The sequence below is a fragment of the Drosophila tropicalis genome, unplaced genomic scaffold, assembly GCF_018151085.1.
Source record: "Drosophila tropicalis isolate 14030-0801.00 unplaced genomic scaffold, ASM1815108v1 contig_443, whole genome shotgun sequence".
In the NCBI taxonomy this organism is placed as follows: domain Eukaryota; kingdom Metazoa; phylum Arthropoda; class Insecta; order Diptera; family Drosophilidae; genus Drosophila; species Drosophila tropicalis.
The window spans coordinates 4,805,163-4,822,854 of record NW_027172907.1 but is presented as its reverse complement, the minus strand read 5'-3'; the positions used below and the strand labels follow the sequence as shown (position 1 = coordinate 4,822,854).

Here is a 17,692-nt window from a genome sequence, read left to right as displayed (position 1 = left end):
CAAGTTTCAAGCACGAATTTCCTTCATCATCGATTACAATATTATAATACTTCCTTTTCGTGATGGAAATCTGCTGTAAAATTTTACAAACCAAAAACTAAAAGCAATTACTTGAGAATATTTGCAGATATTAGAGAAGAGACACTCAAAAGAACCCACTTTAAATCTCTTTATTTAGTAAACAATTTTAGTAATCAATTTAGTTTTCTATTCAATCTGAAAAGTATGAAATTCGTTTGAAAAAACCTAAATGTTCTCTAAAAAAATAAGACCCCGCCACCTCTTTTATTCATATGTTCATTCTTCTAATTAACTAAAATCGAATAAAATTGTAGATTTTTATTTATTTAAATAGACATTTGCATAGTCTGCTTAAAAAGTCTATGCATAACTGACCTACGTGCTTATATATAGATATGCAAATTGTTTAAACAAAATGAATAGATATACATATACATATGTATATATCTCTATTTCTAATTTACTAATACACAAACACACACACACATATACTATATATATATATGCATCTAAATGCATTGAAAATGTTGCTTCTCGAAATCTCCTCCCTCTTGCCATCCACTTCGACCCCCTTTGCTGCTGCTAAAGCAAAAGTTGATTAAACTGCCACAATAACACGGCAACAACAACAAACATTTTCAAGTTCAACACAAAGATACAAACGAATAAATACAAAACAATACAACAACAAAAAAAAAAAAAAGAAACAAATTCAAAAGAGCATTTCAACTGGAAAATTCCCAAAAACAAAAAAAGTAGTGTAAAAAATCAAGATGATATACAACAAATATTGCCAAAGCATAGTTTTTTTTTTTTTTCAAAACGAAAGCAACAACCAACCAAGTCGACTGCAACATAAATCACAACGAAATTCTCACACATTTATTAAGTGCTGATTAGTATGGAGAGAAAAAAAAAAATGGAAAAACTCAACAACAAAAACCAAGAAAAACTATTAACTAAAAGTGCAAACCAAAATGCAAAATGTTGCTACTGTTGTTGTCGATGTTGATGTTGTTGTTGTTGTTGTTGTTGCTGTATTTGTATATCGTGCGTTTCATTTTCATTAGTTGTTCGGTTTTTTTTTTCTATTTGTGTGTGTTTTTTTTTTTTTTTTTGGTTGTTTACGTGTTTTATTGAAAAAGATTTTCAATGCCATTTATAGTGCATTAGTGTGTGTAAATGTTGTAAATGCAAGCAAAGCAAATGTCCGTCTAACTGTACGACCGTCAACCGTAGCCATTCAGAGTCATAGAGACGTCGACGACGACGACGACGACGACGTTAGAGGTAAATGTTACAAGGGGTGTCGGGAGAGGAGGGAATACAACGCGAATGCGACGCCGACTGCAGCAGCAGCAACAGCTCATCCGCTCGACGTTTTGCTAAGTAGTTACAGCTACTAAAACTTAAACGAGGGTTACTTTACATGTTTTCCCCTTTACCATAGGAATTAATTGATTAGATGCCTTTGATTAGATTCCTTTCTTTCCATTTAACTATGGGCTAACTAAATTAAACAGTTAGATGTATTGTAAAAATCTAAATTTAGGAACAATCTCAAAGAAGTTTCGCATACTTATCAAGTTAAAAGGCCCTCGTTGCCTTAAGCATTTAGAAGCTCAAATCTCAAAAACTTTGTTTATAATTCTATAGAAGAAAATGTAATACTATAGAATATCTAAAGAGACACTGAAAGCCTTTTTCTGTAGAATTTGAAACTGTTTAAACTAACGAGACACTGGAGCAACATGAATAACAAATTTAAAATAAGAAATGAATAGGAGCCGAAGGGGTCTAAGAGAGAATTTTTTTTCCCCCACTCAACACAATTCGTTTAAGTATTGGGAATGGAAAATTTTACATGATTTAGATAAATTTCGGGTATTATGATTGATAAACAATTTGGCATTATTATAAGCCAAAGAGTATATAGTAACTAAGAGCAGCAACTAAGTCATATTTAAGAATTTGTTAATGTAAAGCCTGTAGTAAAAAAAGCATTAACAATTTAAATCTGAGTAGACACAGCAGCAACATCGAGTCATAGACAAATCTAAGCAAACTAAATAGTCTCTAAGTAACTAATCTCTATATAATGAATTCTGAGGAAACAAATTAAAGATCTATATCTCTCATTAAATTATCAAATCTTCTGGAAAACATTATTTGATCTAAAATATATAGCTCTAATAAATCAGAATCTGAAATTGAAAAACGTACCGTTACTGCTAGCCATAACCGTTATACGTTTCGGTATCAGTTGCATTCCCTATTATTAGATATGCTCAAAGAAAGTTTTTTTGTTGCTTTTTTTTTGTCTTGCCAACGATATGCTTGGCCAGCAAATTGATCGTGCAATAATTACTGCATAGCTGCAAGTTGCCAGTTTGTCCGTTGCAAGTTGCAAGTTGCAAGACGACAACAAAGACATAGACCAAGATGACGACGACGACGACGACGACGATGAAGATGATAATGATGAAGTTGTTGCTGGCTGCCACAAATGGAAAGCAACGAGAGGGAAAGTGTTGCCAGTTGGCAGTTTTCAATTTTCATTTTTCTTTTTTTCTTTTTTTCTGTTTGGTTTTTGGTTTTCCTTTTTTCTCTCTCTTTGCTGCTTGTATTATTTTATTTTTTTCTGCTTTGCTGTTGCAGTTTCCATGGCATGCTGCTAATAATACCCAATCATAATGCCGCATAATAGACACACTGACATTGAAACGAGACAGAGGCAGAGGAGGAAGGTAGGAGGGTGAGGCAAGTCTGCTGTTGCTGCTGCTTTTGCTGCCAACACGGTAGCCCAAGTGAGATCGATTGGCATCGTCGATCATCGCCAGCAGCAACAGCAACAGCAGCAATTGCAACGGCAGCAACAACGTCTAAAACTAAAAAGCAACGTCAACAGCTAAAATTGTTGTGGTTGTTGTTGCTTTTGCAACGTCGACAACTGCAACGACATTCAACTGATAGAAGTCAAAGTTCTGAGAGAAGGCGACAGATAACACGTCACTTGATCGAATGGGGACATGGACAACATGCGTACTGCCGTCAGCCCCTCCTCCTCCTCCATGCTACATAGACTGCCGTCCGTGCGTCCGCCAAACCCGTATACCCCGTCGAAACCCGCTGCCCTGCACCTCTGCTCCTCCCCATCCGCAGTTAGGCCCGCCACTCGACATGATTCGTTGTCGTTGTCGTCGTCGTCGTCGTCGTCGTCGTCGGTTGCCGTTGCCATTTGTCGATGTTGTCGTTAGCTTCGTTAGGTACCCCACGGGCTCACCCTTCCTACCTCCGATCCGCAACAATACGCCTCTCTCTCTCTCTCTGTTTATTTATTCTATATATATTTATTTATTATATAGAATATTGCGCGTATCGAACACTAACTATTGCGGTTGCATGTTGCAACGGGCTGCCAAGTGGGTGAGCAAGAGACAAAGTAATATAAAAACACAGAATAGATGATGAAAAGGGGCAGAGAGAGCTGTAAGACGAGGGGTACGAACGGTGACGGTCGTTTATGGCCGTTTGTATCAGTCTATCTATCTGTCTGTCTGTGTGTCTGTTTGTCTGACTGTCTGTCGGTAGCGCAAAAACATTTTTCAATTGAAAACTATTCGTTGCTGGCGTGCATTTTATTTGATTTGATTTCATTTGATTTGAAATTCTCATTGCATTGCAGTTAAAGCCTATTGCAATTACTTTTTGCCATTTGTTTCTTCGTTGTTGCACTAAGTTGAAAGCCAATGTCTCTGCTCTATTGAGACGCTATAATGGGTGTCGCCCCCAGCCCCAGCCCCATCACACTCGCACTCACACTCACACTCTCAAGTGGATGGGCGAAATCAAGAAATTGAGGTAGGTTAGACACAGAGCAACAAGTTGCGATCGCATAAAGATTACAAATCTTATCTTTGTCAATTGATTACAGAGAAGTTTTTCTTTGAATAGGTTAGACTGGCAATTAGCTACAGATTTACCTACATATATACATACATATATATGAATTGTCACACTTTCAATATCAAATAGGTTTCTTCGTACGGCATTTGTATTGTTTCTTAAATTCCAGTTTTCGATGACATTATTTCAAGAAAAAGTAAGTCTCATTAACTTTGGGCTATCTTAGGAAAAAGTAAGTATTAGGACTACCCTTTAAAATATTTCTGAAGAAGTAGAAATATCTTTAGAATATCTTAAGAACAAGCAAGTACTGGCATTACTTTTTTAAAATACAAGCCAGTGCAAGAAAAAGTAAGAATGGTTAACTTGAGATTATTTTAAAAAGATTGTTTTACTTACTTAAAAGTATTTGCAGAATCAAAAAGCATTACATTTACATTACTTGGTTCTATGTTCTGCAGTAGATTAGACAATTTAATTGTTTTTAAGTGTTTTAAGAGTAAGAAGGTAAAGTAAATATCATTACTTAGTAATTACTCATAGGTTTCTACTCACTTATTGAGGTTTTTGGCAAGCAAAGTGCTGCAAGCTTGTTCTACACCCAAAAGGGACACCCTGTATTGCAAGCAACTAACGCACAATTACCCAATACACATACACATACATTTTGCCACACACACACACACATATATACAAATAGAGAGACACTACTAACTCATACAAGCAAGCAAATTGAATGCATTTTATTTGCCTAGGCATATTTTTAATTTGCGAGGAAGGAGAACATATACAAAAAAAAAAGAAAAAAATAGGAGAATAGGAGAAGAGCGTGGGGAGTGGCTGAGGGAGGGGGAGGGGGAAGCAACTACTGCATAGAATAGACTTAGAGCGAGTTGCAAACGAAACGAAACGACCAAACGAGCGACGAACTGAGCGAATTTTGCGAGTATGTATGAGTAAACGAGTACGAGTAATAATAATAGCAACAAAATTTCCTTTTCTAGGTCTAGGCCAGATGCACAATTACATTCTAAAATATGCACACAGCCTATGTCTAAGTGTATGTGTGTGTGTGTGTGTAGCTCCAGCTCCGGTTAAACAACAGGTAAAATCTGAATGGAAATGATATCTAGGCAAGTACGAGTGTACTTTCCGATATAAGTACTCGTACATACATACATACATATATCTCTATACTATATAGAGCCCTCTGCCACTTGACTTTTGCAATTAAACTGTGGTTATATCTATCTTTGTATCACTCTCTCTCTCCCTCTCTCTCTCCTTCTCCCTCTCGCTCTCTCTCTATCTCATAAAAGGAAACTTTGATTATGCCAGCAAAAATTTCTGTTTTAGAGTGGTTGCTGCAACTTGACTTGTTCCCATTCCTACAATTCCTGCAACCTATAAATATGGACACACATACACACACACACACACATCTATATAGATATACCTCTATATATATCTATGTATATATAGGTATATGCCGGATTATAGATGCACACATTGTAGTCAGACATCCGCCTAATATTTGTGTGCTGCAGTTGCCGTTGCCGTTGCCGTTGCGGTTGGCATTGCTGTTGTTGTTGTTGGTATTGTTGTTGTTGCCTCTTACGCATGCAATTTTCGCTTTCGTTTTTCGCGAATGTTTATTCTTTTTGAAGGACAAGCTAGCTACATATATTAAATATATATATATATAAATATATATATATATATGTCTGGTTGTCGATCTGAATACCATGGCGAAAAACCAACAAAGTATTTTTCAACTAGGTATACATCTACTTCTATATATATATATATGTAAGTATAGATAGATAGATAGATAATTTCAGCACATTTTTCTTTTATAACAAATATGCGAATGGGTTCAAATTCTTAACACATTCTATTTATGCATTCTTTTTGTTGTTCAATTTCTTTTTGTGCTAAATATGCAGGAACAGGAAAGTTCTTAAGGACTTATATAATGAAATTTGTAAACTGATTACAAAGGAAAGGCACATTTAATAAAGGACAAACTACCTAAGATATTAACTTTGTTTTATAGTTTTATTAAACGAAATAATAATCTTTGCAATGTGTCCATTTTATTTAAGAGAGAGAGAGGGGAAAGAAAAAAGTGAATTGTCAATCTATAACTGACTGATTTCATTTGCCATATTTAAATCTTCAATATTTTTAAATACATATTGAACTAATTTGTTACGAGGAATGCCTAAATGATGTTGATTTTGTTTCCGCTAAAATGTTTCAAGGTATTTTTAAAATCCCTAAGGATATTCCTTCATTTAAACGCTAAAAAGTTTTAGTTATAAAAACGAGAAAAAAGTAAATTGGAAATCGTTAATTTTCATTGGCATAATTTGTGATGAAAAAACCCCATAACTTCAAGTCTAATTATCCTTGGGGGAGACAGTTAGAAAATTATCCCAAAATGTATTCTAGGAAGTCATTTAAAGATTTAATTGAATCTAAATCGTTATTTATACTTGGATGTTTATATTGCAATGGTGATTCATTAGAATTATTATATTTCCTAGATTCTAGAAAGGGCGTTTGCGAGGAGGGAGAAGGGGAATTCTCAGGGGGTTTACGACCCAAATTCTGTGTATGGCATTCGGTTTGGCGGGTAACGGGTCACACAAATACATCGTACCCAATACCCCATCCATCCAATTAGTCTTCTTTTTTTGCCATTTATGACATACATATGATACGATTTTCCGCTCATTTTCCTCATTTCCCGGCAGAAACGCAATTTTCTTTTTTCCCCCACACCGCCCCAAAAAAAAAAAAAAAGAAAAAGCAAAAGCAAAAACGAAGAAAAACAAAATCAAAATGAAAATAAAATGCACAAGTAGACAAAACAAAAAGGTGAGACACAAGCAGAGAAACAGTGGGAGAGGGGGGAAGAGAGAGAGAGAGAGACAGAGACGGACATCTATCATGCATATCCGTTTCATATGTGTGTGTGTGTGTGTGTGTGTAAATGCGAATCGTCGGCATGATCAGAAGGCCAGACATAGAAAGATATAGCCAAAGATATAGAAATGGATAGAGATCTATATATGTTCATATATCGAAGATTGATTATGGTTGCTGCTGCAATGTGAACAAAAATGCGTAGGTGTAGAATGCAGATGAAAAAGGAAGCAGAGGAGAAGGCCTCTTTCTGATGATGGTCTCCAAATCGACTGACAGGAGATGCTAATTAGGGGCAACACCTTATATGCCAATTGAATGTTTGCCAATGGCTCAATTAAGGAGAGACAGAGATGGGGAGAGAGAGAGTGGGGCAGATAGTGGCGGAGGGAGGAAATAAGAGGAGGCTCCTCTTTCTATCACCCTCTCTTTCTCTCTTTCTTATTTAGAAGATTTGTTTGGTTCCCCAAAGTCGGAAAATGGATATGCAAACAAGAAGCGTCAATTTGATGTCTCGCTATATAATGCTAGCGCCAGCCAAGCAGCACACACACACACACACACACATACGATACAGTGTTGTGTATATATTCTTTTTCTTTCTTTCGTTTCATTTCGTTTTGTGTTGTGTTGTGTTTTTTTCTAGATTTCATTTGTTGGGGCACTGCAGAAAGGGGAGCCTTAGCTTTTTGCACACACAAACACAAATGCGCACGCTTTGCTTATACATTTGCTGTGTTTGTGTGTGTGTGTGAGTCGCTGCTGCTGTCTATGTTTGTGTGTTTGTCTGTTTGTATATAACAGGCGGGTGCAGCGAACTAATTCAAGGCTGCATACCACACGCTATGGCAAAAATAAAGCTATATCAATGTGTTTGTTGCTCTCCGGCCACTCAGAGTGTGTGTGTGTGTGTGTGGAGCTCTGCTGACGTCGCCGCTCGCTCTCACTACCATTTGCCTGCCTGTCAGTGTATATGCATGTGTGTGTGTGTGTGTGCAAGACAAGTTCAGGCAGCGCTAAACATTCAAAGCCAGCCAAAGTCGGGTATTGCTGCTATTGGGTTTATGTGAAATGAAGAGTGGAGGAGGAGGAGGAAGAGGAGAAGGAGCCAGAGAAGGAGAGAGACAAGCGAGAGTGGGGGAGGGAGGTGAAGGGGAGGCGGCAGACAGTGACTGAGAATTTTGTAAGGTTGTATCATCGTCAACGTCGTCTACAGCGCTGCTGTCGCTCTGCTGCTTTGCCTTTTGTTTTCATTTTGCTGCTGCTGCTGCCTCCACTGCTTATTTTAAACGAGATGCGACGACGACGACGTCGACGTCGTGTAGTCATTTGGTCGGTGGCGACGGCAGCGGCGGCACACGCTCTAATGCAATCAAAAGCTAAACGAACATCGCATAAACTGGAACTTGGGGACAGGGCCGGAACAAACCAAAAAAGATCTAAGATCCACAAAACTAACAAGGGAAGCTGGTGGGATATAGGAAGTAGGGCTAGGAAGAGGTTCCGTAACTCATGAAGAGGGTAGGGGGAGGGGGTTGGGTAGTACCTTCTTATTTCATTAACACTCAGCAAACTCTTTCCAATCGACAGCTTATCGTTAGAGAAAAGATGAAAAGTCTGAGATCAATAGATCATAAGTGATCATCGATAAATAAGATATCGAAAGTTATCGAAAATATTGACTAATTATATTATATAGCACGTACTACCTTAAATTGTATGTTCATTTAGCCCATAAAACACAGTCAAAAATCTATTATTTCAGAATGTTATAGCTATAATTAGTTAAACTTAAAGTTTATTCTCAGATAAGTATCTTATTATAGCTTTAATAAGCTAAGCTTTCCATAATTTCAATGAAAAATTCATTAGATATCGATTAAAAAAACTGAAATCGAACAGCTTTCAATTGTGGGTATCATTTTTTGCATTTCAGAGATAAATTTCTGACCTTGACATTGTTGAATTAATTAAGAAATCACACAATTAATAACCCCCCCTTCTCTCAATCTCTCTATCTGTAGCCACTCCTGGCTATACATGTACATGTATTTATCTTATATTGCCTCCCCACCTCCCAGTACTGCCTTTTCCAGGGTTTTTTTTGTCTTCTTTTCTTTTTTTGAGATTTTGTCTTTTATTTTGGTCTTTTGCCACTGCAAATTCCCATTCTGTTTCACGGAATTTTACTTCAAATGGTGGTAAAGCTGATAGAGAGGGGGAAAGTTGTGGCCAAAAAAGGGGGGAACAGGCGGGTAGATAGGGTAGAAATTCAAGCTTCCTTTACTAGTTGAAAAACTTTGCCACATTTCATTTTCATTGGCCAATGATGAAGACTTGCATATGAAGAGAAAATGCTTACACACACACACACACATTGAATTTCCTTTGGTCTGTCTCTCTCTCTCTCTCTTTCTTTCTACTCCCCCTTTAACTCTTACCATTCCCCTTTATCCTATTTTATTATTGTTTTTCAGTTTCTTTTTCTTTCGTTGTTGTCTGTTTTGCATTTGCAACCAGCAATTGTTGTTGTTGCAACATGCTGCTGCTGCTGCTGTTGTTGTTGTTGTTGCTGTTGTTTATATGGGGTGAAGGTGAAAATTTTGTTTGCAGCCGCAGCTTGTGGCCCCTTTTTTTCTCTCTAGTGTTTTTTTTTTTTTTGTGTGTTTCTATGGCTAACGACAACTGACAATGGGATGCCCCATGACTATATACATACATACATACATACATACATATGTATGTACATATATGTATAGCTGATTGTTGTTACAAGTTTCCCTGCCGAAACCAACTATCTCCCTCTCTCTGTCTCTGTCTGGTGTGTTAATGGGTTACAGTGCAATTAGGACAGTGTGTGTATTATGTGCTCTCTTACAGATTGAATTCGATTAACTTATAATGAGCAGCAGCAACAGCAACAACTGTAACACCAGCAACACATTATTGCCTATGCAAATTGTTTTAAGGGGAGGCACAACAACAACAATAATAGCAACAACTTACTATAACGAGGCTTGTTAAACACATACATATAGGCAATTTAAAATAATTTATAGAGAGAATTAAAACAAAAAAAAAAAAGTCCCAAGAGTTAACTATGAATTTACATGGAATTTTAGACATTTACAATTAAAAAAAAAAAAAAAAAAACATTTGAATTAAAATTTCATATTTATATTCATCTGAAGTATATAATTTCTCACTAAATCTATTTTAATACAGAAAATTTAGTGAGACGTTTTCAATAGGAGTCAGAGCTCTGACTGTTTTTGGCCCCTTAAAACAAAAGGGAAAAGATTCCTTAAAGAGGAATTATCCAGAAAGAAGATGGAGTCCAGGGGCTATCCTTAATCAAATTTGCACTTTTATGTAGTTTCTTTGGACACTTAACATCATCAAAATCTATATCAAGCCCCGCCTTTGTTTCACTTTTATTAGTTAACCCAAACCACAAATCGATTGAGATGGCAATTCAAATTTTTGTTGTTGCCAAACTATTATAAATTGATTTTCTTGGCCATGTTTTATGAAAATAAATGACATTACTTGCAATAGGGTGGAGAGGAGGAAAACCCTCTTATGGAGATTTTAATTGATTTTACAATTATTTAATTACAATTTTTGAGTCTTAAAGTTTTCTTCACCATCATGTGGTTTATGGACCACAAGCAAAAACCAATTAAACAAAGGCATCCTTCGAAGTTCTTATGAGTTCGAGAACGAAGTTCAACCCAAAAACTGAGAATGAATAATGTTGACAATAAGCCATTAATCAATTTGTTGTTTTCTTCAAGACAAAATGGCGCAGCATATATGTATGTAGACTTATTTTCATTTTGGTTTGGATAGATAATAATGACTTCATTTGCAATCATACAAAAGACATGAGAGCCGAGGCTAAGGCGAGGCTCCTGCCAAAAATGAGAACAGCAGCAGCAACAACAACAACAACTAAAAACGATATCCGTTAAAACTTGAACTCAGCGGTCAACCTGCCGTGCGTGCAACAATAACAACAACAACAGCAACAATGAAATACAATAACAATAACAACAAATGCCAAACCAATCAACAAAATTGCAAAGTGCATTTAGCAGTGGCAACTCACAAATGTTGCCAGTTAGCCAACGAATGGGTTAAAAAGAGGCGGGCCGAGGCGAGGGCAAGAGGACGGAGTTTAGGTGATTGGGGTTTGGTTAGGGGGTACTCAGTTGTCTCAGTTGTTGGTGACAGTGACGTGCTCGGCGGCCTGCCCGGTTCGGTTCGTTTCAGTTCGTTCATTTTGCTGGCTGCTTAGCTGGCTGGCTGGCAATGGACAAATGAACGCCCCTGACATCGTTAGTTGTTGTTGTTGTTGCTGTTGCTGTTGTTGCCCGCTGCAATTGTTGTTTTAGTTGTAATTGTTGTTAGACGATTTGCTGCTGTTGCTGGCCGGGGCACGCAGAAATCCTGATTTGGTTATAACAACGCACATTTTGAGGCAACAAACACCAACATGAATACCCAAAACCAAACACCAGCAACAACAACAACAACAAGCGACATGATTTGAAATTCAAATTGTAAAAAAATCTAAAGCCGAAAGTCAGCCAAGAAATGCGTGCAACGAGCAACAACAGCAACAACAACAATAACTACACTTTAGGCCATGAGGCATGGCTTGAAACATGCCTAGAACATGGCAAAATGGCAAAAAAAAAAAAATAATCAAATAAATAATCTAGCAAAATTTATGTATGTATGTGCGTGTGTCTAAGCCAGGGATGGCAAAATGTCAAAGCAATCGAAATTAACATTTTCAAGAATATTTTTGAAACTTAACATCTTAATCTTAATAAAATAATTTAAGTTAGAGTTATATGGAATGTCATAAAAAGAGATGTTATATCTGTCTGACATGATATCCATAGAAAAATCCCAATTTTTCGAGCACAAGTGCATTATTTTTGAAGTTGTTGAGATATTTGTTCCATTCCATCCCTCAAAAAAAAAGTGAGTGGTGCGAACTAACGCAGAAACTAACGCACTTTTCAAACTGCAAACAAATAAAAAACGCAAAAAATAGAGAATAACAAAAAAAAAACTGCAACTTGCGTCGATTGGTCGTGTGGAACCCCTTGACATTAATAGCGAGTCGAGAAGTCAAACTCAAAGCAGTAGCCCAAGAGGAGTAACACACACAGAGATAGAGAGAGAGAGAGAGAGCGAGGGGAAATGGTGGTGGGGTAGGGTGGAAGGGGCAGGTGTAGTAGGGGGAAAGGTAGCCGCAAAAGAACCTTGGACTAAAGCTGAACTCGCACACAAAGTGAACAATCTTTTGCCACACAGCAGCCCCGAGACGACTACGACAAAGTCCGTCTCCATCTGCGTACTGCTTCACCTAATCTCCCCAGCCCACCCCACACCACCCCGTCTAACCCACTGCACCGCACCGCAGAGCACCACACAGTTTTGGTGTGGTTGGTGGTGGTGTCGGTGGCGTTGACGACCGCTCGCAATGTCAACGGCATGCCTACAGACTAAAAAACCGAGACCCAACAACAGCAACAACAAACAGCCAAAAGATGAGAGCAGTCTCGGTGATTGGGCTGAAATTTGTTGCCACAGACTCTGCCACACTTTTGCTATTGGTACAACAGAGAATGAACAACCTAGAGAGAGCCTGTCCTTTGCATCCTTGAAAATTAAAGTTCAATGCTTGAACGGCGCTTGAACTCACCGCCGCACACGCACACATATCAGACACCCAACAGGACGTAGGATGTCTAGCGCCTGTCAGCCAACAACAACTACAACAACAGCCCCCCTCGCCTGCTGTCGACAATGATTGCGCCCATTTTGTACGGCCGCCTGAACTTCAACGAATGAAATTTTTCAAGTTCAAGGTTGCCGGAAAAACCAAACCACCCAGTCAAAACAAATTGCCAACCCAACCACCCACCACAAGGCGAGTCACATAAAACCAGTCTTTGTCTGTGGCACGCACACACACACACACCCACAACACACAAACAAAAAACACCCAAACAAAAACCAAACACAAAAAAAAAACAGACGAAAAAAAAAATTTATTTATACTTTGAATCCTTGGCTCCGACTTTTTCAATACCTCGCACAAATATCCTTCTTAAAATTAAGGTAACTTTTCAATTGATTATCCAAAAAGTGTAAGGAAAGGAGAGATGCTCAAAGGTGGGCTAGAGCTAGAGGTGACTCTAGTAGAAAGTATAAAGGATTGAGGAAGCCCACTTTTGAGTGATTATTATTGCTTTTGAGGATCAAAGGCAGCTGAAAGAGGTCGATAGACTCATATTATTGATCGTCATTGCGGTTATCTTTGACTTTCTTTGAAGGTCTTTTAGGAGAAGAAGATATTTTAATCTAGGTTGCTCAATAAGTTCATTTCAATTAGTTCATTTCATCATATGAAGAGTCAGATCAAATTACTGACTTAGTCTTATGTCTAATCAATCGATTACGACTAAATTCTGAATGTCTCTGGTCTTGAAAGGATCCCAATACTCCTTTTGACTTCTAATTGTGGTTACTAGGGTACTAAAAAATGGCCGACACAGTGTGGCCCACCATTTTGTCTGTGTGTGTGTGTGTTTGTGAGTGAGAAAAAGCCCAAAACACCAATACAGCCATACAAATGCGAAAGCGAATAAAATGGCAGGGCAGAGCTGGTGATATAAGGGAATGGCTGGCAAAGTAAGGAGAGTCAAGAAAATGGGCTGCAGACACCAGTATAAATATACGAAACATTTCCTACACACACAGACATTTTCCCAACCGCCGCCGCCTCTGCCGCCGTCAACCAAGGCAATATCCTTTTGACCTTGAGCTCGAAATTTCCACACGCAAAATTTATTGACCCGACGACGACGACGACGACCAAATGAGAGAGGGAGAGAGAGAGAGGTGCAAAGTAAGGGCGGCGGGGGATTGGCATTTGTCTGACTTGGCTTCGTTTGGCTGTTCGTTGAAGGAAACATGAAAACCCAAAAACGAAAAATATATATGCGATATACAGAACATGGCCGTCTAACGCCTCGACGACTCCTCCCGCAGATCCGTCTGGCGTTTTTTTAGAAAAAGGAAGTAGGTGCCCACTGTGAATGAGTGGGAGGGTTAGCAGGTGGGTGGGATGGTGGCTGTCTGTTGTGGTTCCCAGAACCAGATCCAGTTGCCGTCGTCGTCGGCGTCGTCTGCCTTTCGTGTCAATAGACGTTTATTTGTCTGCCCTTCTACCAACTTCTGTTGCCTTTTTCTTCAAAGAGAGAGAGAGAGAGAAAGAGAGAGGGGGGAAAAGAATGAGGAGTGAGACTGAGCCTGGGCGTTGCCTTGCCATTTTGTAGGGAGGAACACCCTGTCGGGATTTAATAAACAAGTGACTGGCCTTTTTATTTCTTATACATATATATAGTTAATGGTTGACAATTTCGTATGGAGCGTGGACGACTCTCTCGGGCGAGCGAGGAAAAACTGTGTGTAAACTTTACGCTTGTTTCCTTTCTCATCTCGTCGCGTTGCGTCTCGTCTCTTTGAATTGGAAATTTAATTAAATTATCACAAAATTTGCCAACAGAATGTTGTAAAGGGGCAATGTTTCGATAAGATTAACCAGCAGATTACCCAGATACATTTCTCAAAACTTCAAGGCCAAATGATAGGCCAGGGCAAAGGACTTTTCGTTAACCTTTCGACACGACAACGATGCTGTCTCCACCCACACGCCTCTTTCCCCACAAAGAATTAGTTAAAAGCTAATCGTTTCCTTAGAATAACATTTTTGAAATGGCATAAACAAATACATATATATACTAGGCTAAAACCGTTAACTCTATGGTCATAATCGATTTAAATGGTCATAAAATTTCAACAAATTGACCTAATTTTAAGTAGTTTGAGTAGTTGAGAATGTTTGTTTAAGATTCAAGGATCTTGAACGCACTGTCAAGTTGACAAAGAGTGGACAAGTAAGACTTCCAAAAAGGAGCCTTCCTTGCACTAGATTAAATCATAGGAATTGCGAATTACAACTAGTCTCAACTTCTCTAGAGTCCTTTCTAATAACTTGAGGCAAGTTCTTCAATACATTTTAATGCATTTGATTTGGTAATGAAATTAACTCTTAAAAGGAGTTTCAGCATCTGCTGAACTTAAAACCTTGGATCAATCCTGATAGATTTTTTTAAACAATGCAAAGATATATGGTCAAATAAGTTAATTATCTATGCACTTTGTAGATATGATAGAGATACTGGGCAAATAATCTTTCTAAAAAAGTCCTTGAAACTATAATAGAATAAATGTCATTTGAAATCAAGTAATGACTTTAAAATATAATTTTTGGTAAACTAATTCATTTCGATGACTCACAGGTCTAAAGTTTCTCTTACTCCTGGAAATCTTTGGCACACTTTTCTCATACCTAATATACCTTTGCGTATGAGCAATTTCTTTGCTATCTACATCAAAATTTCAAATGTTATCTACGCTTACAAGCTTTTACAGTTTAACAGACTGTTAACCGTATCTTTTACGATTCTTTACCGTTACCGTTTAGAGCTTAAAAGCTTTACGTCAAGTAAGCTTTAAAAGCTTTTGATTTAGCAGGTTCTGTAACCATAAAGCTTTAAAATAAAAAGTTTCACAGACTCTTAACACAATGAGTTAACACGTTACGCATTTTGAGTTGAAATTTTAAGTCGCAGCCCAAAAGATGGCTACGGAAAATATAAACTTTTAAGTTTCACCCGCCAAATTGAAGAGAAAATTTGATATCATATATTTTTAAAAAACTTGGACTCACCATCAAGTTTATCCAGTCGCTTGTCGATGTTCAAACACTTGGACATAAGCTTCTCTACCAGCAGAGGATTCGCCGCAGCACTGGTCACAAATCGCGGCTCATCTGGATGTTGTTGCTGTTGCCCATTGCCAAGGAGTCCACCGTATTCCGGCTTGGACGAGCAATCGCCTCCACCTCCTCCATTTGATCCATTATTGCTGCTATTGTTGTTGTTGATCAAATCACCACAAAGAGCCGCCGCCGCTGCAGCTGCTGCTGCAATAGCCGCCGATGCGGCATTCGCCGCCGAATTGGAACCAAAGGCCAATAAGGCTTGACCATTGCCATCGGTGGCATCGGCCAGACTGGCACCCACCGTATCGACCAGAGCCTGGGCACTGAGCTGGGCATTCTCTTTGGCTAAAAGATCATTACTGGCAAAATCATCAGCCACCACATCGGCGGCAGTGATAACATTGTTGTTGTTCTCCTCCTAGGAAATATATTTGTATACAGATACACAAAAAGAAATAATGAAAGCAAAAGACAGAGAAAGAGAGGGAGAAAAAAAGATAGAGAAAGAGAAAGTAAGACCAGAACAGGTTGAAGAAAAAGCGGGGAAGAAAAAGAGCAAAAGGAAAAAGAATTGAATGAAATGAATTATTTGGCATAAATCAATTTGACTTTCCACTTGGGAAAGTTCTTAACAGAGTTCTCTGTTCTCTTTTCTTGTTTTTTTTTTTGTTTTTTTTTTTTTTTGGCGGATGTACATTTTCGACTTTAACCTCAACGGTGGCCAAATCCGATAGCAGGCTTTCGATCTCGAAGTTGCTTTCGGAGAATTGACGAAATAGCTCATCGGAGGAGTCACTGCCGCATAGTGGTTCCACTACCACATTCACATTGCGAGCCGCCGAACCGTTCAGTTCACCATTTAGTCCATTTCCATTCACTCCGCCAGCGGGTCCAACACCAACGACACCGATACCGACTCCTCCACCAGATCCGGAACCAACTCCAACGCCAACTAATGCTGCCTGTTGTGGATTATTTGGATTGCCAGCTGATTGTATTGTTGCATTAATATTCTCTCCATTGACTGCGGAATCATCCTGGAAAATAGCCAACGAATTAGTTAAGTTTAGCATGGTTGGAAGGACAAAATGGGGGAACTTTGCCATCTAAAGAATGCAAAAATTCATTGTTTTCAACAAATTTATAATCTTTCGTGAGCGTTAAAGTCAATGTTTACTTTGAGCAACAGTTTTAAGTCAAATATTTATTGAGATTTGTATTTGAAAACCAAAAAAACGAAACCGTTTTTGCCTTTTGCATACTTTAGAGGGCAAAGATTGCCCACAAGAAGAATGTTACAATGGAATAGGAGACAATATCAAAGAATCAATGTCTGAATCGATGAATGATCTAACAAATTATATAGAAATAAATGGATGAAGAGTCGATAAAAGAAAAGAATGAAAGCATTATTAATGGGTTTTAGGGGGCAGTTTTCCTTTTTGGTTAATCGATACTCACTGCTATGCATGTTGCCAAATCTAGACCACCAACAAGACGACCATCATTATCCGGACACCAGAGCAGTGCGTCATCGATAAATGGCATCGCTGATAGGGCAAAGCCTGCACTGCAAATACTGTTAACTGCCAGCGTAAGGCCGTTTCTTTATAGCCCTGGGTTAATCGAAAAATATATATATAAATGTAACCCAAAACTATCAATTGGGTTCTCTCCTCTTCTCCTCTCTCGCACTATGCTTCTGCTTCTTGGGATTTATTTTTTCCCTTTTTTGATATCACACTTTTTTGTTTTTACCAAATTCTTGAATGGTTGTCCTTTTTTATTTTATTTTTGACTTTGATTTGTCACACAAAATTTGTTTTCATAAGACTTCCGTTTTCGTTTTGTTTTACTCTTATATTTTTTTTAGGCACTTTTTTTCTTTTGTTTAATGAGACGGTTTTGGTTTGGTTTACAATATTCTATAAAAAATTTATATATTTATATATATATATAAAT

General features: G+C 38.1%; 1 protein-coding gene across 1 annotated transcript in view; it reads right to left on the bottom strand.

Moving 5' to 3' along the window:
* Eip74EF (Ecdysone-induced protein E74) overlaps positions 1–17,641 on the bottom strand; it is a 47,892-nt gene extending 30,251 nt beyond the window's left edge. Inside the window, exons 1-3 of the mRNA XM_068285850.1 lie at positions 17,192–17,641; positions 16,426–16,767; positions 15,677–16,148 (exon numbers count right to left, since the gene is read on the bottom strand). Coding sequence (XP_068141951.1) covers positions 15,677–16,148; positions 16,426–16,767; positions 17,192–17,278 — 901 coding nt within the window. The 5' untranslated portion in view covers positions 17,279–17,641. The remainder of the gene's footprint in view (positions 1–15,676; positions 16,149–16,425; positions 16,768–17,191) is intronic.
* Positions 17,642–17,692: the final 51 nt, after the last annotated feature.